The sequence below is a fragment of the Bubalus kerabau genome, chromosome 7 (genome assembly GCF_029407905.1).
Source record: "Bubalus kerabau isolate K-KA32 ecotype Philippines breed swamp buffalo chromosome 7, PCC_UOA_SB_1v2, whole genome shotgun sequence".
NCBI classification, from domain to species: Eukaryota; Metazoa; Chordata; class Mammalia; order Artiodactyla; family Bovidae; genus Bubalus; species Bubalus kerabau.
Window position 1 is genome coordinate 50,555,491 of NC_073630.1, and position 26,313 is coordinate 50,581,803.

Below are 26,313 nucleotides of genomic sequence, written 5' to 3' on the forward strand. Positions count from 1 at the left end.
TAAGATACAGATCAAAAACAGTGGCCCTAGAGGCCTGCTTGAAACTGTATAAAGGAACAGACTATTCTGGCAGAAGCACAAGGTGGAGAATATTCTTTGATTGTTCTGAGGAAGAACATTTAAGAAATTGCTTTGTCATATTTGTAAGGAAAATAAGCCTTCTTCTTTACCTGACAGGAATACTTTCTTCCCAGAAGGGAAGTTTAATTTGTTTACGTCATTTAATTTCAGATTTCAGAAAGCTTTGGGGGAAAATTGTTTGAAGAGTACACATTTTAGAGGAATTTTATTTTTCAAAACGGAACAACTGAGTTAATTCTGGAAAAATGGTTTTCACAAATTATAAATGAAGAAACTAATGTTTATTTTACCTCAGTTTTTAGTTAAGAGGCTTATAGATTTCTATGATACTGCATTGGGGGTGCCCCTGCTAGGGTTACTGGAGAGGTTTGATGCATTCCATGAGTTTACTGGTGGTTCTGTTTTGGCTCAGGCTAAAAGAGCAGCTGGTGAAACAGCTGGAACCCCCTTTGTGAGAGTTGGTGGAAATGCACTGTTGGTGGGAATTACAAACCCTAGGAAATAGAACACTATTGAAATGCCAAGCATTCCATGGAGATGACACCCTTTCTAACCTTTTCCTTGTCCTGAGTTTTCAACTGAATCTATTGGGGATTGTCTTCTGTGAGAGTCACTCTAGTTTTTTCATGTGAATTATTGGTTAAAATAGGAATTAAACTATAGCATTTGTCTCTATATACAGGTTGATTGGGGATATTTTTATTTTATTGATCCAAGAACAAACTATTCTGTAAGCCAAACAGTATTATCATTTGTAAAGAAACCAAACTAGTCTCAAAGAATGTTGAAAACAAATGTATTAATAAACAAACCAGTTTAGAAGTTAATGATGCATTACCTTTTTAATGTGTTTGTCTTAGAATTATTACTTGAGTGAATGAACCTTATGGTTGGAACACCCACATTAAGATTATTTAAAAAAAAAAAAAAAAAAAAACTAGCAGTATCCAGTGAATAGAGATACATTTTAAAGGAGTTTTCACTGAAATCCTTACCAGTTCATGGTATTTGTTGTATAGTTTGAGACTTGTCCCTCTTTTTATTATTATTTCTGGTGATTATAGTTCAGCCTGAATAAGTCTCATATTTGAACCGGAGCCTGAGCTGAACCTCTCAGCCTGAGGCAGAATAAAAACAAATCCTTTTGAAACTTTAGCCTTCTGCCAAAGAGTGAAGAGAGAATCTCTTTCACTGTAGGTGAGGGTATGAAAATATGTAGCGCTGAGGATCTCTGGCATGGAGCATGCTGTTTATCACACCATGTAAACATACACAAACCCTAGGCTTATAAGCATGAGAACTTTTCATTTCTGTGGAGCTTGTCATCTTGTCGAACATGGAAAATATCTCCTTCCTGCCAGAGGTATGGGCAGCTAGGCAGTTTTTCACTGAACACCTATAATCTCTTTGCAATACATCAAATAATACATCATGTTTTATTAGTTACCCTGCATCCCTCAATTGAGCCCCTGCATTCAGAGATAAACTAGGAAATTATTTGACTAGTGGTTTCTGTGTTTTGTATTACTGAAGACAATAGGCCCTGGCTCCTTGCTCCTTACTTTAGAAACAAGTAAGTGTGGGGGTTACATCTATCCCTGGCACCTGTTTCCCTCGAGTCACCCAGATCTCTCTGGCAAAAAACCACCTAAAACATGGCTTGTCATGATCATTTGACCCGTGATTTCTCAACCTTGCCACTATTTGCATTCTAGGCTGTATAATTCTTTGTTATCACCAGAGTGGGAGCAGGAAAGAGATTATCTTGTACATTATTGGGTGTTTAGCAACATCCCTGGCCTCTACCTACTGGATACCAGTAGCAAATAGCCCTACTTCCACTTCCTGAATTGTGACAAGCAAAAATTGTCAAACGTCTGCTGGAGGGAAGTGTCCCTCTCAGTTGAGAATCACTGATTAATCCTAACTAGTTATGTGGCTACATGCTTGGGAAGAAAGCTTTCTGGTGAATGATTAGGGTTTCAGTTTTTGTATTAAAGCATGGCCACTACCTAACTGTCTGAAGGAAGGGAGTTGGGCTGGTGATGGTGATACTCGTTATGACTCTTTACCCCATAGAGGACCATTCCCTGTGTATGTGATTGGAGATACTGTGCTTTTTCAGAATGCCCCAGGATTTTTGTCACTAACTCCTGTACCAGCAGGGGCATAGTGCATCCATGTGGGGTTATCTCTGCCCCCTGTTGTTGTGGTTTAGTTGCTCAGTCATTTCCAGCTCTTTTTTTTTTTTTTTTTTAAATTTTATTTTATTTTTAAACTTTACATAATTGTATTAGTTTTGCCAAATATCAAAATGAATCCGCCACAGGTATACATGTGTTCCCCATCCTGAACCCTCCTCCCTCCTCCCTCCCCATTCCATCCCTCTGGGTCGTCCCAGTGCACCAGCCCCAAGCATCTAGTATCGTGCATCGAACCTGGACTGGCAACTCGTTTCATACATGATATTTTACATGTTTCAATGCCATTCTCCCAAATCTTCCCACCCTCTCCCTCTCCCACAGAGTCCATAAGACTGTTCTATACATCAGTGTCTCTTTTGCTGTCTCGTACACAGGGTTATTGTTACCATCTTTCTAAATTCCATATATATGCATTAGTATACTGTATTGGTGTTTTTCTTTCTGGCTTACTTCACTCTGTATAATAGGCTCCAGTTTCATCCACCTCATTAGAACTGATTCAAATGTATTCTTTTTAATGGCTGAGTAATACTCCATTGTGTATATGTACCACTGCTTTCTTATCCATTCATCTGCTGATGGACATCTAGGTTGCTTCCATGTCCTGGCTATTATAAACAGTGCTGCGCTGAACATTGGGGTACACGTGTCTCTTTCCCTTCTGGTTTCCTCAGTGTGTATGCCCAGCAGTGGGATTGCTGGATCATAAGGCATGTCTATTTCCAGTTTTTTAAGGAATCTCCACACTGTTCTCCATAGTGGCTGTACTAGTTTGCATTCCCACCAACAGTGTAAGAGGGTTCCCTTTTCTCCACACCCTCTCCAGCATTTATTACTTGTAGACTTTTGGATCGCAGCCATTCTGACTGGTGTGAAATGGTACCTCATAGTGGTTTTGATTTGCATTTCTCTGATAATGAGTGATGTTGAGCATCTTTTCATGTGTTTGTTAGCCATCTGTATGTCTTCTTTGGAGAAATGTCTATTTAGTTCTTTGGACCATTTTTTGATTGGGTCGTTTATTTTTCTGGAGTTGAGCTGTAGGAGTTGCTTGTATATTCTCGAGATTAGTTGTTTGTCAGTTGCTTCATTTGCTATTATCTTCTCCCATTCTGAAGGCTGTCTTTTCACCTTGCTAATAGTTTCCTTTGATGTGCAGAAGCTTTTAAGGTTAATTAGGTCCCATTTGTTTATTTTTGCTTTTATTTCCAATATTCTGGCAGGTGGGTCATAGAGGATCCTGCTGTGATGTATGTCAGAGAGTGTTTTGCCTATGTTCTTCTCTAGGAGTTTTATAGTTTCTGGTCTTACGTTTAGATCTTTAATCCATTTTGAGTTTATTTTTGTGTATGGTGTTAGAAAGTGTTCTAGTTTCATTCTTTTACAAGTGGTTGACCAGATTTCCCAGCACCACTTGTTAAAGAGATTGTCTTTAATCCATTGTATATTCTTGCCTCCTTTGTCAAAGATAAGGTGTCCATATGTGTGTGGATTTATCTCTGGGCTTTCTATTTTGTTCCATTGATCTATATTTCTGTCTTTGTGCCAGTACCATACTGTCTTGATTTTGTGACCCCATGGACTATAGCCCGCCAGGCTTCTCTGTCCATGGCATTTCCCAGGCAGGAATACTGGAGTGGGTTGCCATTTCCTCTTCCAGGGGACCTTCCTGACCCAGGGAACGAAACTGCATTTCCTGCATTGCAACCAGATTCTTTACCACTGAGCCACTGGGGAAGCCCCTGCCTCCTATAGGTCTAGTATATCAGGTAGTTATCATAAACTCATTGATTATTTGAAGAAAAAAATTTGTAAAAGGCTGGGGCTTATATATGGGAGGAACATCTTCATATTTTGTTTTTAGATATCTACTACTTTTTAAATTAAGTGGCCATGTGTATTGAGATTTTGTGATACTCAGATTAATTTGCCATCTGTAATTCTCTTGATAGGCCCTCCTCATAACTGGATGAAGGATTTTATCCTTACAGTTTCTATAGTAATTGGTGTTGGAGGGTGTTGGTTTGCTTATACGCAGAATAAGACATCAAAAGAGCATGTTGCAAAAATGATGAAAGACTTAGAGAGTCTACAAACTGCAGAGCAAAGTCTAATGGACTTACAAGAGAGGTGAGTAGATAAAAAAAGCTATAAATCTTATGTGGGACCATACAGTTTGTGAATATGTAATATGGGCATGTGCTTATGCATTTGTATTTAGATTGATATATATATCAGGAATTGTGCGTACACTTCATTTCACATTTTTAGAAAGGTCATAATTACAAATTTATTAAAAAGGTATGCATTAGGGAATAAATGGGTAGAAGACAAGTGGAAATCAAATGTAGGTAGAATTACATGTGTAGTTAAATTTTATTTTAAACATGACTTAAATAATTATCAATTTTTGAAAAGTCTTTTTCCTGAAGAGTATTTCCATGCTATTTCTGTATTTTTAGGCCAAGATAAACCAAATAGCTATCTAGTACGTTACCTGATTTTTTTTGTCCAAATTTAAGATTAATAGAAATGGCTGTGAATTTTGATCAAAACATGTATATTATTACTTGATACATATTTATTCTTCACTAAAATAATGAAATTTTGGAAACTTTTGTGAGGAATTTTCATGTTTATTCTGTAAGGCTTGAAAAGGCACAGGAAGAAAACAGAAATGTTGCCGTAGAAAAGCAAAATCTGGAGCGCAAAATGATGGATGAAATCAATTATGCAAAGGAAGAAGCTTTTCGACTGAGAGAGCTGAGGGAGGGAGCTGAATGTGAACTGAGTAGACGTCAGTATGCAGAGCAGGAATTGGAACAGGTATTTACATTTTTAAGAAGAGTTTGTGAGGAAATTTGTATTGTTACTCTGAGGATTTTTTTTTTATTTTGTTCAGTCTCCTACATTTTGTTCCATCATATATTCTTTCTTGGTCAGTAATAGGGTCACCTGTTCATATTGTTAGCATTGGGCAGAGTTCATACAGCAAAATACAAAGAACCAACTAAAAGATAAAGTTAGCATTATGTTCACTCATTCATGAAGTCCTAGCCCTTGCCATGTTGTCTTGAGTAAACCCAAGATGTTTATTTAACATCTGTAGTATGTCTCAGTTTCTGACTATAACCTAGTAGTAAAGTATTAGTATGTGTAATGTTAAACTTCTCTGCTCATGTTAATAATCTCTATTAAAAATCCATTTGAATCCTGTTAGATGGTTTTAGAACATTCTGTGCTACAGATTTTGAAGTTGTCCAAAAGGTATCCTTTCCAGTATCTGCTTCTACTGTGCATTTACTCAGGATGGAATTCAGGCGTTGCACTATCCTTCAGAGAAGGTGGGGAGGTTGCAGGAGAATATCTTCATAGGTAGATGTATTAGTTTTCTAATTCTGCTACAAAAAATTACCACAAACTTAGTGGCTTAAAACAACACATCATTATTATCTTAGAGTTCTTGCAGTCAGAGTCTAAAATAGGTCTACAAGGCTGCATTCCTTCTGGAGGCTCTGGGGAGGATCTGTTTCCTTGCCTTGTCCAACTTCTAGAGGCTGCCTGCATTTCTTGGCTCATGGCCCCTTCCTTCCTCCTCAAAGCCTGTCCCTCCAACCTCTGCTCCATAATGTCATCTCCTTCTTCTGACTTTGACCCTTTCTTTACTGATAAAGAATCTGAGGAACAAAATGAAGACAAAAAAGTGTGTTCAAGTTTAGAGAGTGACTCGTAAGACAGGGCCAAGAACTTAGGTATTCTGCCTCCCACTTTGCTTTATCCACTGTTGCCTTCTCAGTCAAGTGCTAAATATGAAATAAAAATTAAGTAATGAATGAGTTTTGGTTTAAACTAAAACTCATCAGAAAATTTTCAGTGTATGGTGCTAGTTCCTTCAGGATTGTCATTTTTGGTAGGACTTCTCTGACTGAATGCAGCTATCTCTTTTGTTAACTGTTAACTTTTCTTTCTCTCATACCCTAGACATTGTCTTTTGAGTCTTTTCCCTGTAAGGAGTTTGTTCTCTAAAATGACTCCTAGACTTATTTTTCAGTCTGGTCCTGTTTACCTGACAGAACCTTCTTTCTACAGAATGTAGTAAAGAAGCAAGGAGTTCACAAAAAAGGCCTAGCTAAAATTACCCTGTGTTTGAGAATTAATTTTATGTTTTTTACTTCTGTGACAACTCCATACCTCTTCTCAATGAGAATTCAAGTCTTGGTTTGTTCCCAGTGCTAAACTAAAAAGTTTGTTAACTATTTTTCTGATCTTTGCAGATAAGAAAGAACAAATCAGAAAGCAGTAGAGGGAAATCTTCTATAGAGATATAAACTGATAGCATATTATAATGGAGACTGCCTCTCAGTGAGAGGAAAAGACACCATGTAAGGAAGGACCTCTTAATCACAAGTATTCTAGTCTGGGGCTTGGAGCCTCGAGGCCTTGCACTCCATGGCAGAACCTAAGATTACCAGGATATTACAACCCAGCACAAACTTAATGATCCTAATGAGATCCTCAGTCAGTAAGTGTAAAGGAGAGAATTGGGTATTTAAAAAGAACTCTATCCAATATGATTATAGTAACAAGAAACACAATTTTATGAGTGCTTACTGTGTGCCAAAACTTGATGCTGTGTACATCATTGCAAATGGTTTGCTCATAAATTTTAATCCTCACTGTACATAGATACATTCTCATTTACAGATGATATGTGTACGCAGAGAAGTTAAATAACTTGCCATAGGTAACACAGCTATTATGTGGCAAAGGGAAGATGATTACATGCGTCTTATTCCAAAGTCCATGTTTTCCCATACTGCTATTAAAAGCTTTGTTTATATAAGTAAGTTTAACTGGGAAATTAATTTACATATTATGTCACATAATCCACAATTCCACATAGTTTAAAGCTTTATTGTATTTTATGTGATGGGTAATGAACTCCTCAAAATTAAAAGGCAGAAAAACTGGTACATATTTTGTTAATTTCCGTTAAACAAGAGCTTTTGGATGAATAATAGTACCACTTTATATTTTGTGTGGTTTAAATACATAAATTATTTTGTTCTTAAAGTCTTAAGAAACTTAAAATCAGGACAAATCATAGTACCCCTGTTATACACGAAACAATAAGCCTCAGAAAGGAAAGAAAGAAGCTCAGTTCAGTTCAGTTCACTCGCTCAGTCATGTCCGACTCTTTGCGACCCCATGAATCGCAGCATGCCAGGCCTCCCTGTCCATCACAAACTCCCGGAGTTCACTCAGACTCACGTCCATCGAGTCAGTGATGCCATCCAGCCATCTCATCCTCTGTCGTCCCCTTCTCCTGCCCCCAATCCCTCCCAGCATCAGAGTCTTTTCCAATGAGTCAACTCTTCGCATGAGGTGGCCAAAGAACTGGAGTTTCAGCTTCAGCATCATTTCTTCCAAAGAAATCCCGGGGCTGATATCCTTCAGAATGGACTGGTTGGATCTCCTTGCAGTCCAAGGGACTCTCAAGAGTCTTCTCCAACACCACAGTTCAAAAGCATCAATTCTTCGGTGCTCAGCTTTCTTCACAGTCCAACTCTCACATCCATACATGACCACAGGAAAAACCATAGCCTTTACAAGATGGACTTTTGTTGGCAAAGTAATGTCTCTGCTTTTGAATATGCTATCTAGGTTGGACATAACTTTCCTTCCAAGGAGTAAGCGTCTTTTAATTTCATGGCTGCAATCACCATCTGCAGTGATTTTGGAGCCCAGAAAAATAAAGTCTGACACTGTTTCCACTGTTTCCTCATCTATTTCCCGTGAAGTGATGGGACCAGATGCCATGATCTTCGTTTTCTGAATGTTGAGCTTTAAGCCAACTTTTTCACTCTCCTCTTTCACTTTCATCAAGAGGCTTTTTAGTTTCTCTTCACTTTCTGCCATAAGGGTGGTGTCATCTGCATATCTGAGGTGATTGATATTTCTCCCGGCAATCTTGATTCCAGCTTGTGCTTCTTCCAGCCCAGTGTTTCTCATGATGTACTCTGCATATAAGTTAAATAAGCATGGTGACAATATACAGCCTTGATGTACTCCTTTTCCTCTTTGGAACCAGTCTGTTGTTCCATGTCCAATTCTAACTGTTGCTTCCTGACCTGCATACAGATTTCTCAAGAGGCAGATCAGGTGGTCAGGTATTCCCATCTCTTTGAGAATTTTCCACAGTTTATTGTGATCCACACAGTCAAAGGCTTTGGCATAGACAATAAAGCAGAAATAGATGTTTTTCTGGAACTCTCTTGCTTTTTCCATGATCTGGCAGATGTTGGCAATTTGATCTCTGGTTCCTCTGCCTTTTCTAAAACCAGTTTGAACATCAGGAAGTTCACGGTTCACATAATGCCGAAGCCTGGTTTGGAGAATTTTGAGCATTACTTTTCCTAGTGTGTGAGATGAGTGCAATTGTGCGGTAGTTTGAGCATTCTTTGGCATTGCCTTTCTGAAAGAAGCTCACAGAGGTATAAATCATAAAGTCAGGTCCAGAAGCCATGTTTTCAGATACTTAGGTTGTTTTTATGTGTGATACCATGTTTTTAGTACTGTTTTAGTCCTAAGACACAAAAATTATATAATTATTGTATTTTGAAAGAACTTAGTTTATTGTTGTAAAAACTATTAATTATTCAATTTTCACTGCATCTATTTCCCTCTTTATTGAGCTCTTTGGGGGAAATACATTTATGGACAGAACTTTAAGGAAAATCTTAATGAGAAAAACATGAGTGAATTTGTTCAGATTATCTGTATACTTACCTGACAATGAAAATGTACAGAAATTTTAGCTTTATAAGAAAACGGGCATGTGACCTTCACTTTGTAGTGTTACATGGAACTCTGTGTCACAGGACCTGAGCTCAGCTTCTTTCTTGAGAGATTAGCAGGGACGCCGCAGGGCTCTGCCAGCTGTCTTATTAAGCACAGTATTGTCCCAAGCATATTGCATAGCTAATCGCGTCAGGCAAGTGTTGCTTATGATTTGTCTTAAGTAAGTGTTATTTTACTTTCCCTGTTAATGTCTATATTTTGAATTATTTACTTCCTGTCTGATGGTTTTAGAGTTTTAGAAAGTTTTTAGGAAACTTGAAAAAGTTTTTAAAAATATTTTTCTACATTTTTTTTCTTGTAGTATCTGACAGCTGTTCTCTTTATCAGAAATTTGTGTCTAGTATTCTAGTTTACTCTGGCATGTAAGATTTATTTAAATAAATTAGATTTTATCAGATCAGACATTCCTATGCACGTTAGTTTAGGAATGAAGTTTCAGTTTACTTAACTTTGGAAAAGTTAATTTGCAGTTTTGGTGCTCCCGAAGGATGTCTGAAGGTCTTGAATATGTGTGCATAATTTCATAAATTCCATCATGTATCTTTACACATCCTTAGCTTGAGCTCTTGCTAGTTTTTAAATGAATCATTCCTAGAATAGCTTATCTCTTCCTCTGTGTCATTTTCTTAGACTGTCCCTAAGAGGTTTTTTGTTAGCACTTGATGCCACCTCACAAACTCACACACTAAGCATTTTAGTTTTCTGTTTGTTGTCTGGCTTCCCTAAAAGTTGACTAGAAGAAAAACTTGCACATTCTGACACTGAAGCTATTCATAGTTTTACTTGGAAAAATCAAGATGAATCTCACTCACAGTCTGTTTTCTTGAAATTTACATTTGGTCTGCAGGTGTTAATTTATCTACTTTTTGATATGTCAGAAGCAGGAAAAAATTAAATAGAGGTGATATAAAACAGACTATAAGAGTCAGATGTGCTCATAACAATGAGAAATAACTGGCATAAAGAAGATTTCTGAAAACCTTTTTTAAAATGGTATAATTACTTTAAAAATGAGTGTATAATTATAGTTTATAGTTCCCAGCAGAGTCTATATAGTGTATAGTTCCCAGCAGAGTCTTCTGGGAACATTAGAAGGGGTAATAGGACAAGTATTCACCCTTTTTTGGATACTTCTTCATATCCTGTCCATAAACAAACAAAAAAAACATGTTATGAGAAAAATACTATCCATTTCAGTTGGTACATGCCCTGGGTTTTTGTCTCTCACTTGAGTCTGGCTATTGTAAAATGTGAAAATGCAGTATTGCAACCTAAGAGAGATGTAAGCTCCCTTTTACCCTCTGGCTTTTTACAACCTTGCTTAGTGAGTTTAAGATGTACTTAAACCTTTAACTTTTGTTTTAATGTTAGAAATATCATTTTAGACTGTGATTTTACAAAGAGTATAATTCAAATTGCTTTTTTCTTTTAACTCTGGTACTTAAAAAAAATCTTAATTTCTTTTTTTTTTAAACTTAATTTAAATAGTTTTAAAAAAGAGAAATTTCTCTTTCTGTCTCCAACTTCTGCCACTTGCCTTTGCATCTCTTTCTACCTCCCTCTCCTCCGCTCCTCCTCCTCTTTTTTTTTTTTTTTTTTTTTCTCCCTCCCTCTCAGGTTCGAATGGCTCTAAAAAAGGCAGAAAAAGAATTTGAACTCAGAAGCAGCTGGTCTGTTCCAGATGCACTTCAGAAATGGCTTCAGCTAACACATGAAGTGGAAGTCCAGTACTACAATATAAAAAGACAGAATGCTGAAATGCAGCTAGCTATTGCTAAGGATGAGGTACTCGACTATATTGACTAAACTTACTAACATTTCTAAAGGGATTAACCAGTTGGTGTGTAAAGGCCTGAATAAAATTTTTAGTATCACAGATTCTTTCATGAATTGGAACTTAGTGGGTAGATTGACTCTTGTAATCATAGGCTGAAGAGTAAAGTTACTTTTTTGAGAGAAGGGTAGACCTTTCTGAATGACCTTAGTATCATTTAAAAATCATCCCTACTATCATGATCATAAATGTTTTATACAGAGCTTTTCTCCTCTAGGTTGCTGCTTCATATCTGATTCAGGTTAGTAGTTACTAGAAATTAATGTCTGACTATTAATAATTGTGTGAAATTATTGAGTCTTATTCTGATTTCTAGTGAAAAAGAACAATAAAAAACTCAGTGCATTCACTAACACCGCCATTGCAGTAGGATATAGTTTATTTTCTTCTAGTTTTAAATAGAAGAGTCAGGTCTTTCTGATCCATGGAAATAAAGAGAAAAAATTCTCCAGAACAGAGTTTGGCTTAGGAAAGCATGCTTTCTCCCTCATCTGTTTTCCTTTTTTAGAAAATAGGGCTATGTCTTGGCTAATAATTCTCTATTGATTTTATAATTATTAATATATTCAAGACAAAATAAACCTTATTAGTGTGTGTTTTTTTCCCCAAACTGAGCCTTATTTTTCTCTCCTTGGGCTTGTAGGCAGAGAAAATCAAAAAGAAGAGGAGCACAGTCTTTGGAACTCTACATGTTGCACATAGCTCCTCCTTAGATGAGGTAGACCACAAAATTCTGGAAGCAAAGTAAGAATCTTATTGCAGTTATCTGTCTGTCTATTGTGTAGAAATAGAATTTATAGACAATTTGTTTTAATTTGTAATTATAGACAATTTTTCATTTTAATTTGTTATATATAGACAATTTATGTTTTAATTTGTCATTTAATCATGTTCTATTATATCCTTTATGCTCATTCTAAGAGGGGATAATTTCTTCTGGAAATTGGTTAACTGCCTCTGCTGATATAGTTGCCTGTTTTCAGTGCTGTATTAAAGACTTTTTGATGCAAGAAGTAATTCCTATATTGGCTTTTCCAGGAAAGCTCTTTCTGAGTTGACAACTTGTTTACGAGAACGACTTTTTCGCTGGCAGCAGATAGAGAAGATCTGTGGCTTTCAGATAGCCCATAACTCGGGACTCCCCAGCCTCACCTCTTCCCTTTATTGTGATCACAGCTGGGTGGTGATGCCCAGAGTCTCCATTCCACCCTATCCCATAGCTGGAGGAGTAGATGATTTAGATGAAGATACACCCCCAATAGTGTCACAGTTTCCGGGTAAGTGGTTAGTTCAAAAAAGAGTTGATACAATTTGACAATTAACTTTGTACCATAGCTTTTATGAATCATTTGCTTTGAAATCTGTAATAAAAATTTAGTTAATTCTTCATTTTTTTTCTTTTTGTTCATTGTGTTTACTGTTTGAGAATACTGTATAAGGTATGTGTGGTATGCATATGTATGTACACATATATAATAGCACATCATACATGCTAAGTCATTGTATGAATGAAATGCTGAACTTTGAGGCAAAACATCCTTTCATATGATAGCATTATCTATAGTAGAAACTAAAAATTAGTGGAAGGCCTTAGAAACCTAAGTTCCAGTCCTAGCTCTGCCACTCACTAACCAACTCTGTGACTTTGAGCCAGTCAGCTTATTTTAAATTGAGTTGCTGTCCCAATAGGCATGTTTCATAGTATTTTGTTTTGCTTTTCCAATTCTGTCTTTTTATTTGAGAATATTATCCTGCTGTATTTAACTCATAAAGCACTAAATCCATTCAACTTTAAACAAAGTTAAATGTGTTTATGTTTATAAAATATATCTTTTTGTTGCTAGAAAGTGGTGCTTCTCCCAGAGGTGGTTTTAAAATGTACAATTTTCATTATAATTGCTTTGTTATGCTCTTTTCTTTGAAGATGCTTACAATGTTTCTACATTTTGGTAGAAAGGTGAAGTTTTAATATTTTATAATTTATTAATATTTGGAATTTTTGCAAAGTTACAGAGATTACATTTAAAATATATATTTCTTACATTAGAAATTATTTGAAGAACTATTTATCCTTATTATTGCTTGTCTGATACATTTTCCCAATCTTTGTAACCCTTTTGAAACAGTATATATAGAACAAGATTCCAAAGAATGGAGCACAAAATTTAATCATTGATCAGTTGAAAACTTACACAGAGATTTGAGACAAATCATGATATATGACGATTTTCCAGTTTGAATTTTTCTGTCAGTTGTTAGAGCTTTCCTAAAAGTTAAGATTTAGAAAGTGTTCTAATTTTAAAGCAATTTTATGAAATTGAATTTTTCTGTCAGTTGTTAGAGCTTTCCTAAAAGTTAAGATTTAGAAAGTGTTCTAATTTTAAAGCAATTTTATGAAATTGAATTTTTCTGTCAGTTGTTAGAGCTTTCCTAAAAGTTAAGATTTAGAAAGTGTTCTAATTTTAAAGCAATTTTATGAAATAAAGCCCTAAATTTGCAAATAATTAGTGACCTATTTGCTTGTGTTCATATCTGTGATTTTAATTATCTAGTTTAATGGTAGACAGGTAATACAAGCAGACTGGAGAGACACTAACCTCTTACAAGAGGAACAGGGGAGAGGGCAGATTGTATGCAGTATTCACTGCACTTACATACTGCAAGTGTGTGACCTCAGTCACTTCACCTGCCACATGCTGCAGAATAGTGAGGATTGCAGAGTTTTATCTAGATGTGGGCCCCTCTGCTGTCAACTTGTGTTTATCAGAATTATGTTCCCTTAGGCTGCCTTTAAGCTTGCCATATGCCATACTGATTTGTAAGTATATGGTTTTGTTTGAAAATGATAGCTTTTTAGTTACAGTTCTCCTTAGAAACATTACTCAATATCAGAAGTATGTATATATGTATTCCCTAAAATTAACCAGTTTTTTTCTTTCCTTTTTTTTTTAAAGTATTTTTTGATTAGGACAAGATATCTACATGTGCATTTAAAACAAAACTTACAACTAAATGTGAATAATTTCTTTATGATTGTGATATACAGGGAAATCTGAACTTTTAAAAATAAGAAAGTACAAGAACTGATTTTAAATTCAGTATGATGTTTTAGAAATGCTGAATTTTATTATCTGTGAAAAATAAGTTATACCAGAGATTACACTTTGAGAGCTCTGTCTCCACCCAGTGGCACAAAAGTAATACTTTGTTTAGTGACAGAAAGCATAATTTCTAGACCTGATAGATAAACTTGGCAGCAGTACTAGGGTCTAGGGTAGAATGAAGGATCTTCATTATATATTCTTTAAAGCAGTTTTAAATCTGCACCATGGATGTGTGGTAAATTGTCTAAGTGTGAAGTAATGACAAGGAGACCTGCCTATGGTATGTTAAGTGCCAAATAAAAGATTATAAAACCATATACAGAATAATATTGTATATGTTTAAGTATGTACAAATAAAAAAACAAAATATTATCAAAGGTTAGCTCTGTGTGGATAGGAGAACGGGTAATAGTTGTTTTCCTATGGCCTTTATAGTATCTAGTAAATATTTATAGTAGGATTGTAGTAGCAATTTATTTAAAATTTCTTACTATAAAGCTCTTCCGATATGCTTAAAAATGCTGAAAATAAATTACTTATTTACTATGAAGATAACATTTTGCTTTATTCATCTTTCTTTTTCTCTGAAAAAAGAAAATAAGTCATCTCCCCTTCCTACTAAAGTTGTTATGTGTTTTCTAAAGCCTTTTGTACTTTTATTACGTGCAGCTATAGCTGTAAGCAGTAGATACAATTGGTTGTTTAAAAATGTACATAAATATTATCACGCTGTAGGTATCATTTCACAACTTTTTGCTCACCAATATGTTTCAGAGAATTTCCATGTTTATATACAGATTAATTAAATTCACTAAAACGGTTTAATATGAGTTAACCACAGTATATTTATTTATGTATTGTAGTAATAAACTAAGATTGCGGCATCCAGTCCCATCACTTCATGGCAAATAGAAGGGGGAAAAGTGGAAGCAGTGACAGATTTTATTTTCTTAGGCTCCAAAATCACTGTGGATGGTGACTACAGTCACAGAATTAAAAGATGCTTTTTACTTGGAAGGAGAGCTGTGACAAACCTAGACAGCATATTAAAAAGCAGAGACATCACTTTGCCAATAAGGTCCCTGTAGTCAAAGCTGTGGTTTTTCCAGTAGTCATGTACGGATGTGAGAGTTGGACCATAAAGAAGGCTGAGCGCTGAAGAATCGATGCTTTCAAATTATGGTGCTGGAGAAAATTCTTGAGTCCCTTGGACTCCAAGGAGATCAAACCAGTCAATCCTAAAGGAAACTAACCCTGAATATGCACTGGAAGGGCTGATGCTGAAACTGAAGCCCCAGTACTCTGGCCAGCTGATGTGAAGAGCTGACCCATTGGAAAAGACCCTGATGCTGGGAAAGATTGAAGGCCAAAAAAGAAGAGAATGGCAGAGGAAGAGATGGTTAGATAGCATCGCCAAATCTATGGACATGAGTTTGAGCAAACTCCAGGAAACAGTGAAGGACAGGGAAGCCTGGCATGCTGCAGTCCATGGGTTTGAAAAGAGTCGGACACACCTTAATGAGTGAACACACACAAGGTAGTAAACTACAGTTTATCCATTTTTCTGCCAAGATAGGTTCTTTCTGCTAAGTCGCTTCAGTCATGTCCGACTCTGTGAGACCCCATAGACGGCAGCCCACCAGGCTCCCCCGTCCCTGGGATTCTCCAGGCAAGAGAACTGGAGTGGGTTGCCATTTCTTTCTGCTCTTACGCTCTTGCAAACAACACTGCGGTGAGTATCCTTATCTCTGTCTCCTTCTTCCTGACTTGGAGAGTTTCTCTGGGTGGACACCTAGAAATCTCTTAAGTTGTTGGGAAGGCATTTCTTAAGAGTTGTTGCCAAGTTGTTTTCAAAATGGTTTATGAATTTTCAGGCCTCCTATTTTGCTAATATATGATTTTATGGCTATAGATTTCCCTCCGAGAACCACTTTAACTGAACCCTACGAGTTTTGATATGTGTAGTTTGATCATCATCTAGTTTTAAAAATGTTTCCAACTTTTAACATGTCTCTTCCTTGAGATATTAATTACCTGGGAGTATATGTTTTCATTTCCAAATGTAGTGTGTTTGTTTAGTTGTTTATTTGGTCCTTAATTTTTTAAAAATATCTTCACTTATCCATTTCTAATTGTATCCTGGTTAGAGACTTGCACCTTTATAACATTTATTCTTTGGTATCTCCTGAGACTTGGTTTATAACCTAGCATTTATTTGATTGAATATTTAAAATTTTGCACACATATATGAAAACTATTTTCCTAGCTAGTGGAGGTGATGGAATTCCAGTGGAGCTATTTCAAATCCTGAAAGATGATGCTGTGAAAGTGCTGCATTCAATATGCCAGCAAATTTGGAAGACTCAGCAGTGGCCCCAGGACTGGAAAAGGTCAGTTTTCATTCCAATCCCAAAGAAAGGCAATGCCAAAGAATGCTCAAACTACCGCATAGTTGCACTCATCTCACACGCTAGGAAAGTAATGCTCAAAATTCTCCAAGCCAGGCTTCAGCAATAAATGAAGGGTGAGCTTCCAGATGTTCAAGCTGGTTTTAGAAAAGGCAGAGGAACCAGAGATCAAATTGCCAACATCTGCTGGATCATCGAAAAAGCAAGAGAGTTCCAGAAAAACATCTGTTTCTGCTGGATCATCGAAAAAGCAAGAGAGTTCCAGAAAAACATCTATTTCTGGTTTATTGCTATGCCAAAGCCTTTGACTGTGTGGATCACAATAAACTGTGGAAAATTCTTCAAGAGATGGGAATACCAGACCACCTGACCTGCCTCTTAAGAAACCTATATGCAGGTCAGGAAGCAACAGTTAGAACTGGACATGGAACAACAGACTGGTTCCAAAGAGGAAAAGGAATACGTCAAGGCTGTATATTGTCACCCTGCTTATTTAACTTCTATGTAGAGTACATCATGAGAAACACTGGGCTGGAAGAAGTATAAGCTGGAATCAAGATTGCCGGGAGAAATATCAATCACCTCAGATATGCAGATGACACCACCCTTATGGCAGGAAGTGAAGAGGAACTCAAAAGCCTCTTGATGAAAGTGAAAGAGGAGAGTGAAAAAGTTGGCTTAAAGCTCAACATTCAGAAAACAAAGATCATGGCATCTAGTCCCATCACTTCATGGGAAATAGATGGGGAAACAGTGGAAACAGTGTCAGACTTTATTTTTTGGGGCTCCCAAATCACTGCAGACGGTGACTGCAACCATGAAATTAAAAGACGCTTACTCCTCGGAAGGAAAGTTACGACCTGAATAGCATATTCAATTATGCTGAATAGCATATTCAGTTATGACCTAGATAGCATATTCAAAAGCAGAGACATTACTTTGCCAACAAAGGTCTGTCTAGTCAAGGCTATGGTTTTTCCAGTAGTCATGTATGGATGTGAGAGTTGGACTGTGAAGAAAGCTGAGCGCTGAAGGATTGATGCTTTTGAACTGTGGTATTGGAGAAGACTCTTGAGAGTCCCTTGGACTGCAAGGAGATCCAACCAGTCCATTCTAAAGGAGATCAGTCTTGGGTGTTCTTTGGATGGACTGATGCTAAAACTGAAACTCCAGTACTTTTCCCACCTCATGCGAAGAGTTGACTCGTTGGAAAAGACTCTGATGCTGGGAGGGATTGGGGGCAGGAGGAGAAGGGGGCGACAGAGGATGAGATGGCTGGATGGCATCACTGACTCGATGGACGTGAGTGTGAGTGAACTCCGGGAGTTGGTGATGGACAGGGAGGCCTGGCATGCTGTGATTCATGGGGTCGCAAAGAGTCGGACACAACTGAGCAACTGAACTGAATTGAACTGAGACTTGGTTCATAACCTAGAATTTATTTGATTGAATATTTAAAATTTTGCACACATATCTGAAAACTGTTTTCCTAGTTGTTAGTTATAGGGCACTACATTGTTAGTTAAATCATGTATTAGTTATGAAAAATCTTCTATATACCTACATTTTTGTCTACTTTTCTATCAGTTACAGAAAGATGTGTTAAGAATGCTCATATTTATCAGTTTATTCTTGTGATTCTGCTCATTTCTGTTTTATATAGTTTGAACCAAGTTATGTGGTAAATACAAGTTCACTGTATCTTTTTAGAAGATCAGCTGTTCTTTTATGATTATGCAGAGACTGCTGTACAGCTAGCTAACAGTACTTTTTGCCTTCAAGTTTGTATTATTTGATATTAAAATAGCTAAAGGAGCTTTCTTTTCATTAATATTTGCCAACATAATCTTTTCTCTTTCTTTACTTAATCCATCATCAGACTCTAGAATATGTCTGTATAAGAAATAGCAGTAACTGTTACTTCATTGCATTCTCTTTGAGGATTTCTGTTGCCAGCTGTGGTCAACTTAATCTAATTACATTTAATCTGCTTGTTGATCCATTTGGATTTATCTCAGGCATATTATTTTGTCTATTTTCTACACCTCTTCTCAGCTTGTCTATCTTCAGATCCTTTAATTTTAGACATTCCCCTCCCCATCTTATATATTAATGTTGTCTAGTATTTTCTTTTGAATACCCTGCAAAAATCATTTTTTATTGTTTTATTCCATCATTGTTGAGAAATATTTATGTGTTTCTCTGTTCATTGTATTTTCTTCATTCTTTCCTTTTTTCTTCTTCCTTAAAAATATATTTTTTGGTAAAAGTTCTTTCAGGGAGTGACTGGGAGTGGTAAATTTTTTCTTAACCTGAAAATGTCTTTTTTTTTTCACTCTCACTTTAGAATAGTTATTTAATAGGATATCAAATTCTAAATTAATAATTGTTTCTCCCATAGTATTTTGAGAGCATTTTCTGGCCCCTTATTGTTACTGCTGAGAAGTTCTAGTAAGGTAGATTGTTCTCATTTCTTTTTAGTTAATCTCTTATTTCTCTCATTGCCTAGAGAATGTTTTCATTTTCTTTTATAATATAGTTCTATTGTAATATAATTAGGTATAGAATTTTCCCCAGATACTTGGTATGCTTTTGAATCTGAAGATGTATATCTCTCTTCAGTTACGGAAAATTATTAGTAATATTCTCTTTGAATATTATTTTTTTTCTGTTTACTCCTACTTTAATATTAGCTGTATAGAAATATAAGACTAATATTAGCCTCTAGTTACATGTTGGATTTTATTTTATATTCCATATCTCTTAACCTTTCTTTTTATCTAATTGTGCTGCATTCAGAGAAATTTCCTTAGATTTGTCTTCTAGATTACTTATTCTTTCTGCAGCTCTAATTTTGTTTAACCTGTTGCTTGAATTTTCAATTTCAGTGAGTTTTCATTTCTGTTCTCCTTGATTCTTCATAAAATCTACTTGTTTTTTAATGCTTTTACTTTTCTCATATTTTCAGTTTTTATTTTATAATTTAATGATCTTAAACATCTTATTTTTTAGTTTTTTTTGATAATTGTATTACTTGGTGTTCTTGATGAATTATTGCACCTGTTTCTTGAGTTTGCATAGCAGATGGCTTCTCCTGTTTTAAAGTGCTTTACTGAACTATCTTAAAGGGATTTGCTTTTTTTTTTTTCTTCCTCCTGGGAAACATTTGTGAGGAGTAGGAGTAAGAACTATCTTAAAGGGATTTGCTTTTTTCCCTTCCTCCTGGGAAACACTTTGTGAAGAGCTCCTCAATATGATTTCTTTTGCTCTGGCAGTAGTTTCAAGGGCTTCACCTACTCAGAACGATCCTTTTTTTTGTTTGTTTGTTTGTTTTGGTTAACTTCTTGAATTTGAGTTTCACAGACTTTTGTGGTAGTAAAAACTTGGTCTCCAAGGTAGTATGAGTTAGCTTGTACTGAGTTTGAGTATTGAACACCCAGAGTACTGATGTTTCCACAAGAACCTTTTTAGATTCCTGTATCGACAGAACTTGCATTGAAGGAAGTTCCTTTGTTCGTTGGTCAGATTTTTTTTGCAATAATACACCCTCCCACTGAGGAGGGTGGTGGCCCTTCCAGGACCAGGCTTTTATCCAGAACATTCACTCTTGATTCCTTTTCCTCCCCTTATGTGGGCTCTAGCTGTCACTTATAGCCCCAAATTAAAACCCAAAGCCTTAAATTACTGAGACTGAGCCCCTCCCACCGCAGTTCCCACATCACTCACAAGCCTGTTAGCTCTGGCTTTGGTCTTTCTGTTTGGCATCTGAGAATTTTCTCTTCTTCCTTTCAAACTCAGCTATGCACTTAAAACTATTGTTTTATTTTATTCCACGTATTGAAGTATTTGAGGATATTTAAAATGTGTGGTTAGGGGCTGAGGGGTTGGGAATGGTGGTCAGGTTATCTTTGACTGCCATATTGCTAGAACCAGAAATCCATATATTACTTATTATTTTTGGTTGGTGGTAGGGGGATCCCCTTATTCACAACAGAGTTTTACCTTCTTTGTCATAAGGAAATACAGTTTGCAAAATAGCGTCATATTAAACCGCTTTGCTTCTGTATGTAATTACTGATATTAGAATGAAAAATTATCTCAAATAAATTTCTGTATAGTAAACTTCAGTGTTTCACTCAACTACTCTGATAAATCACAGGATGGGATGGCTGTAGACTTTCATTGAGAATTAATAATTGCCTGGAGATATTAAACATACTCACCTATGTATAGAAGAGTTTGTTACCAAGGTCAAAGCAAACTGCTTTTTAATTCTCCTTGAGTTTTACGGTGTTAGAACTGAGTGCAGGCTTCTGTAGACCTCATTAAGCCACAAGGAAGAAGGACCCTCAACTCGGTAAGTATATATACCTCTAATGGAAAGATTTGTACATTTCTTTAAGTGAAAGAGATGGCAACATATGTGAGAAGAAAATTTTTCAAAAGAATTGTAGAGTTGTAAACAATTCCATATGTGACCCATGTACTGGTTCTTATCTTTGTGTTATATTTTTTATTGGATTACTTAGAATTTTCCTCATGTAATATATTTCATTTTTTTCTTAAACCTTCTTAGAGACACATCTTTCCATATTTGTGAGTAATACTCAATTTTTGTAAGCAAGGAACCCTAATTCTTCCCAGTCTTTCTCATCACTCCTAGTCATGGCTGAATGTGGCTACATTTTACTGTATATACCAAATAAGCAGTGGCTGATGAGAATGGCTGCATCATATGCTAAGAGTTGTAGAACTTAATTATCTGTGTCAGCCTGGATACATTCTTTTAGTATTTGTAGGATGTTCTTTCTTCTTTGGCGAAGTGATATTGGACTTTGGAAGATTCCGATATTGCAAATCTTCTAGTTCTGTAATATATGAATCATAAGTAAGTAAAATTCTAACTGTTGGCCTACTAAATTATAAGTATTTCTTATTGTATGATTTGTGCTTCAAAAAAGCCTTATATGGAGGTAGTCCATTATGGAGGTAGTCAAGTATTATGAAAATAGTCCCTTCAATTTCACCTTCTTTTTTTTACTCCATCAAGATATTTCATTGGCTGTTTCTGTTTGAGTTGTTCATTGATTCATTCACTGAATTCAGCTTACTGATTCACTCAGTAAATACTTATTGTACATCTGCTTTTTTGCCTGGCTCTGTGCTAATTGTTGTGATGCAGTGCCGAACATTTTACACAGTCAGTTCTTTCATGAAACATGCAGTCTAGTGGAAGACCTACAAGAGCAATGCAATGTGAAAAGTTTTATGATGCGAAAATACTCTGTGGTATTGCCATGTGAGAACAAGGAGGGAAATGCTGACCTTAAATTTGAAGGGGCTAGGAAAGTTCCTGGAGGAGCTGCTTTTTAAGCAAAAACCTGAAATAAAAGGTCAAGGGAGAGATGGGATGAGGAATGGAAGTGTGAAATGAATATCTTTCCCTAGTATTCCTATAACAGAGAAGAGGGACACCAGTTCCAAATTAGAGGCTAGATAAATAGGGCATTCTAAGCCATGTTAAGGTGTTTGGCTTTATCCTAATCCTAGAATTAATGGAAATCAAGTGTTCTAGGCAATAAAATGTCATATTCCTTTTCCATCATAAAGAGATTGTGCAGGCTGCTGCATGGAGAGTAAGTTGGAGGAGAAAGATCAGTTATTAGTCTGGTACAGTAGTTCAGCATAATGCAGTGGTGGTGGAGGGTGGAGTGGACAGATGTGAGAGATATTGAGGAGGTAGAATTAGAAACACTTTATGATTAACTAGATGTAGATTATGATGAAGGAAGAAGAGTATCAAGAATATCTGGTTTGTCCAATTCATATAACTAGGTGAGGTGTAATGGCTTTTTTTTTTTTTTTTAAACCAAGGTAAAGAACAGAGAAGGAGGAGTGTGTTTGGGAGGAAAATGTTGAATTCAGTATGGACATCTGTGGAATACTTAAATGTCCAGTAAGCAGGTGAATGTGAAGTTCCAAAGTTTAGAAAAAAGATGAAAGCTGGAGTCACAGATTTGGACTTCTGTTGACTGCAAAGGATAGTTTGAAGTAATGGGAGTGGGTGAAATTCGTTGAGAAGAAAAAGTGGAACAAGAATAGAACAAGGCCTAGAATAGAACTTTGAAGCGGTGAGTAAAGGAAGAGGTGAGAAGATGGTTGGAGAAGTCGAGGAAAGGACAAACTAATAACGTCACGCGCTGATTCGATGGTAAGAAAGGGTGGAGATACTCACTGAACCTAGCAGTGAGGACGTTTATCATAACTTTGTTAACAGTAGTTGTAGCGAAATCATATGGGAGCACTTTACCATTTCTTTCCTGAGTGAGTGAAGATAGAGTAGAGGAGAAAGCAACTCTGATCATTTACATGAGAAGGAATAGCGATGTTCATTGAAAACAGGCTGAGCGTAGAGGAGGCTTTGTTGTCACTGTTGTGGTTTATCTGTTTCTCGGGTTTGTTTTTTCAACTTTTATTTTTAAGTGCTGATGGGAACTGGAAGAGAAGATGAAAATAAAGTCAGCAGAAGGGACAACCAGTAGAATAGGCTTATGGAACTGAGGGACAGGTAGTGGAAGAAACAGGACGTGTGAGCTTGAAAGGTAGAAATGTGATCAGAGTCTAGATTATCTGGTATCTTAAACTTACTATTTCAAAAATGGGAGTTTTGAATAACAGTAAGAGCAAGGCCTGAGAGTGGGTGGTGGAGTAGAATAGAGGTGAATGTCTGGTGAAAAGAGATGAGAAGCATGATTGGTTAAGATGATGGTCTTACAGATGAGATGGCTCAAGTTGATGAGAGGTTGGATGAACTGGGAAGAAAATGACTAAACAGCAAGTGCCTAGTGAGTTGGAAGTGAGAAATTCATGTGTGAGCTGAATAGTGTGAGCAGTGAAGAAACACGTTTTTATACAAGGAGTGAGAGTTTACAGACAGTATTGGGGAATGAGAAGGCCATCAGTGTGATGTGCTGATGCCACAGATAGGAGTTGTGTAAGAAGGAATAGCTTCAGCTTGAGCAGGGTGTTCTTAGGAGAGCTCTGCTTCCATTAAGGCAAAGAAATGAGGTGCCCATTCAGTGAAGATTTAAGCATATAGGGGAAGTTTGTCTACAATCAGCATAGGTCTAGACTGAGACTAGGAGCAGGTAGAAGGTAATCTAAGACTTCTGGTTAGTTCCACAATAGTCAGTGTTTAAGAAACAAGTTTTTATCTAACCTTTGTCTAAAAAGTAGTGAGACTGTATATACAGTATTTAATGATTCTTGATTTAAAATGTCTCAGTGTTCAAACAAGTTGTGCTGTCTTTATGCTATGCTGATTTTTAAATATAAGGATTTGTTATCATAGGTAAATATTTAAGCTTTTATGTTAGTAATGCCAATCATTATATTAAAACCTCAAGTGTTTATGTTCACGTCTGTTTATTTTTCAGACCTGTTTTTATTTTTGTTACATTTTTTCACTCCTTAGCTTTCCTGAGAATCATAGGTGAGCGAGGATGGCAACATGGGTACAGTCACTTCCTGCAGTGACGGTAGATTCGCTGCTGGCAGTGCCACCAGCTCCCGTCAGTGTGTCTGTGTAGCATGCAGGCAGGGAGCAGTGGGCTTTATGAGCATTGCCATTTGTTTCTGCTTGGTTTTCAGGGACCATGGCTAAACCTGCTGCACCACTGGCCAGAAGCAGCAGCTTGTGTCGCTCCCGCCGCAGCATCATGCAGTCCTCCCCCCAGTCTCAGCGAGCTCAGCTTCCTGCACACACTCCACATCCGTCACACCCGCGGCACCCCCACCATCCACCACACACGCAGCACTCGTTGCCTTCCCCTGACCCAGATATCCTCTCCGTGTCAAGTTGCCCTGCTCTGTATCGGAATGAAGAGGAGGAGGAGGCCATCTACTTCTCTGCAGAAAAGCAATGGTACTGGCAATGAATGAAGTACAGTCTGTGTCTGGCTGGGTGGGTGGGAGGAGGTGGGTGGGAAGGAGTGGTGTGTGGTATTGATTTTCTGTTGCTGCATAACACATTACCACAGGGCTTCTAACAACACCCCATTTATTAGCTGTCAGTTCTGCATGCGAAAGTCCAAGCTTGGTGTGGCTAGGTTTTCTGCTGAGGGTCTCACGAGGTGAAAATCAAAGTGTTGGCTGGGCTTTGTTCTCACCTGGAGCTTGCGGGGCCTCATCGAAGTGCACTTGGTTGTGGCAGAGTTTGGTTCCTTGTGGAGCTAGGACTGAGGTGCCGGTTTCTGTGTGTGCTCTCAGCTGGGGCTGCTCTCAGTTTCCAGAGGCTGCCTGCTATTCCTTGCCATCCACGTGTGGCCTCTGTGCCTCCTTTGCTTGGAATCTCTGCCTTCCTTTATCTCTGATCTCTAGACCCAAATTTAAAAGGCTTACCTGAATAATAATCTCTCTAAAGATGAACAGATTTGGTCCTTAATTGTACCTGCAAGATCCCTTCATAGCAGCACCTGTGGTAATGTTGATTAATAACTAACTGGGAGAAGATGTGTGTGTACCAGGGCTGGGAATTGGGGAACCATCTTAGAAATCTGCCCACTGCAGACCTAGGATATTTTGAGATATAACTATTAGAGGCCATTGAACACAATTGACTCAAGTCTCAGAATATCAACTTGTCTAATGAAGAGTTGACTCATTGGAAAAGACTCTGATGCTGGGAGGGATTGGGGGCAGGAGGAGAAGGGGACGACAGAGGATGAGATGGCTGGATGGCATCACCGACTCGATGGACATGAGTTTGAGTGAACTCCGGGAGTTGGTGATGGACAGGGAGGCCTGGCGTGCTGCAGTTCATGGGGTCGCAAAGAGTCGGACATGACTGAGCGACTGAACTGAACTGAACTGAATGAACAGTTTTATATGTAAACCGTAAAGGCATGAACCTCAGTATGCTTGAGCACAAAGAAACATTAAATATGAATGCCTCAGGTTTTAAAATATTTGTTGTCACTTAATGATTTGTTCTGTTGCATGCTAGTACTTGCTAGTAAGCATGCAGTATCAGATGCTTAAGGTGTAGGAACTTAAAGGAGGAACTTATATTCACAACAGTTTCTTTTTCTATAGAATGGATATAGTAGCAGTGTGTTCTAGTCCATTGAGACCTCATGTTGTTGGGATCTCTCTTTCTAAACCTTATTCCTTTTTTGGAGGAGGAATAAGTGACAGGAAAACTGTTAATAGTTTCTGATCCTGCTACTTAATAGCTATGTGGCCTGACTTCTTCCTGCCCTCCTAAGAGAAACAAAGCCAGAGAGAATGGTCTGGACATTTTCCATGAGCCCCGGTGGCTCTCTCATGATTTTTTTTTTTTTCTTTAACATATCATTATTTTACTTACTAGCAGAAGTAAAATGTATGATTAGCAGGTGATCAGTATGGCATATTCCTAAGGAGATAGAACAGATTTTGTATCCTCATTGCTACTGAGCATTTGATGCAGCTTTGCTTGGTTAACACTTTCTAGTTAGCTTTTTTTGTCTAGCCTTTGCAGTGTAATGGTAGTCACCAGTAAGATGGCTTTACTGACAAAACTAATTCTGTGTGGCTTACAGAAATTGGTAGGAAAACTCTAGAATTAAAAATTGTCTAGAATTTTTTGCAGGGATGAAAATGTTCAGTCCTTGTTTCAAAGCACTGTCAGAAATTCACAGCTCACTGATAAATATGAGAAGAATTAGATTCAGAAAACGTCCTCTTCTCTTAGTCTTTTTAAGTGTTGAACCACCAGAATCCTTACAAAATGGTAATAAATAAAGCATTTACTATTTACTGATCTTTTTATGTCCTACACA

General features: G+C 37.1%; 1 protein-coding gene across 7 annotated transcripts in view; it reads left to right on the forward strand.

Annotated features, from left to right (window-relative positions):
* Window positions 1–26,313, forward strand: part of STIM2 (stromal interaction molecule 2) — a 188,674-nt gene that overhangs the window by 157,923 nt on the left and 4,438 nt on the right. For all 7 annotated transcript variants that reach the window (XM_055588205.1, XM_055588204.1, XM_055588206.1 and 4 more), the window contains exons 6-11: window positions 4,238–4,415; window positions 4,934–5,111; window positions 10,764–10,931; window positions 11,624–11,724; window positions 12,019–12,257; window positions 24,143–24,416. In XM_055588205.1, the coding sequence (XP_055444180.1) occupies window positions 4,238–4,415; window positions 4,934–5,111; window positions 10,764–10,931; window positions 11,624–11,724; window positions 12,019–12,257; window positions 24,143–24,416 (1,138 nt within the window). The remainder of the gene's footprint in view (window positions 1–4,237; window positions 4,416–4,933; window positions 5,112–10,763; window positions 10,932–11,623; window positions 11,725–12,018; window positions 12,258–24,142; window positions 24,417–26,313) is intronic.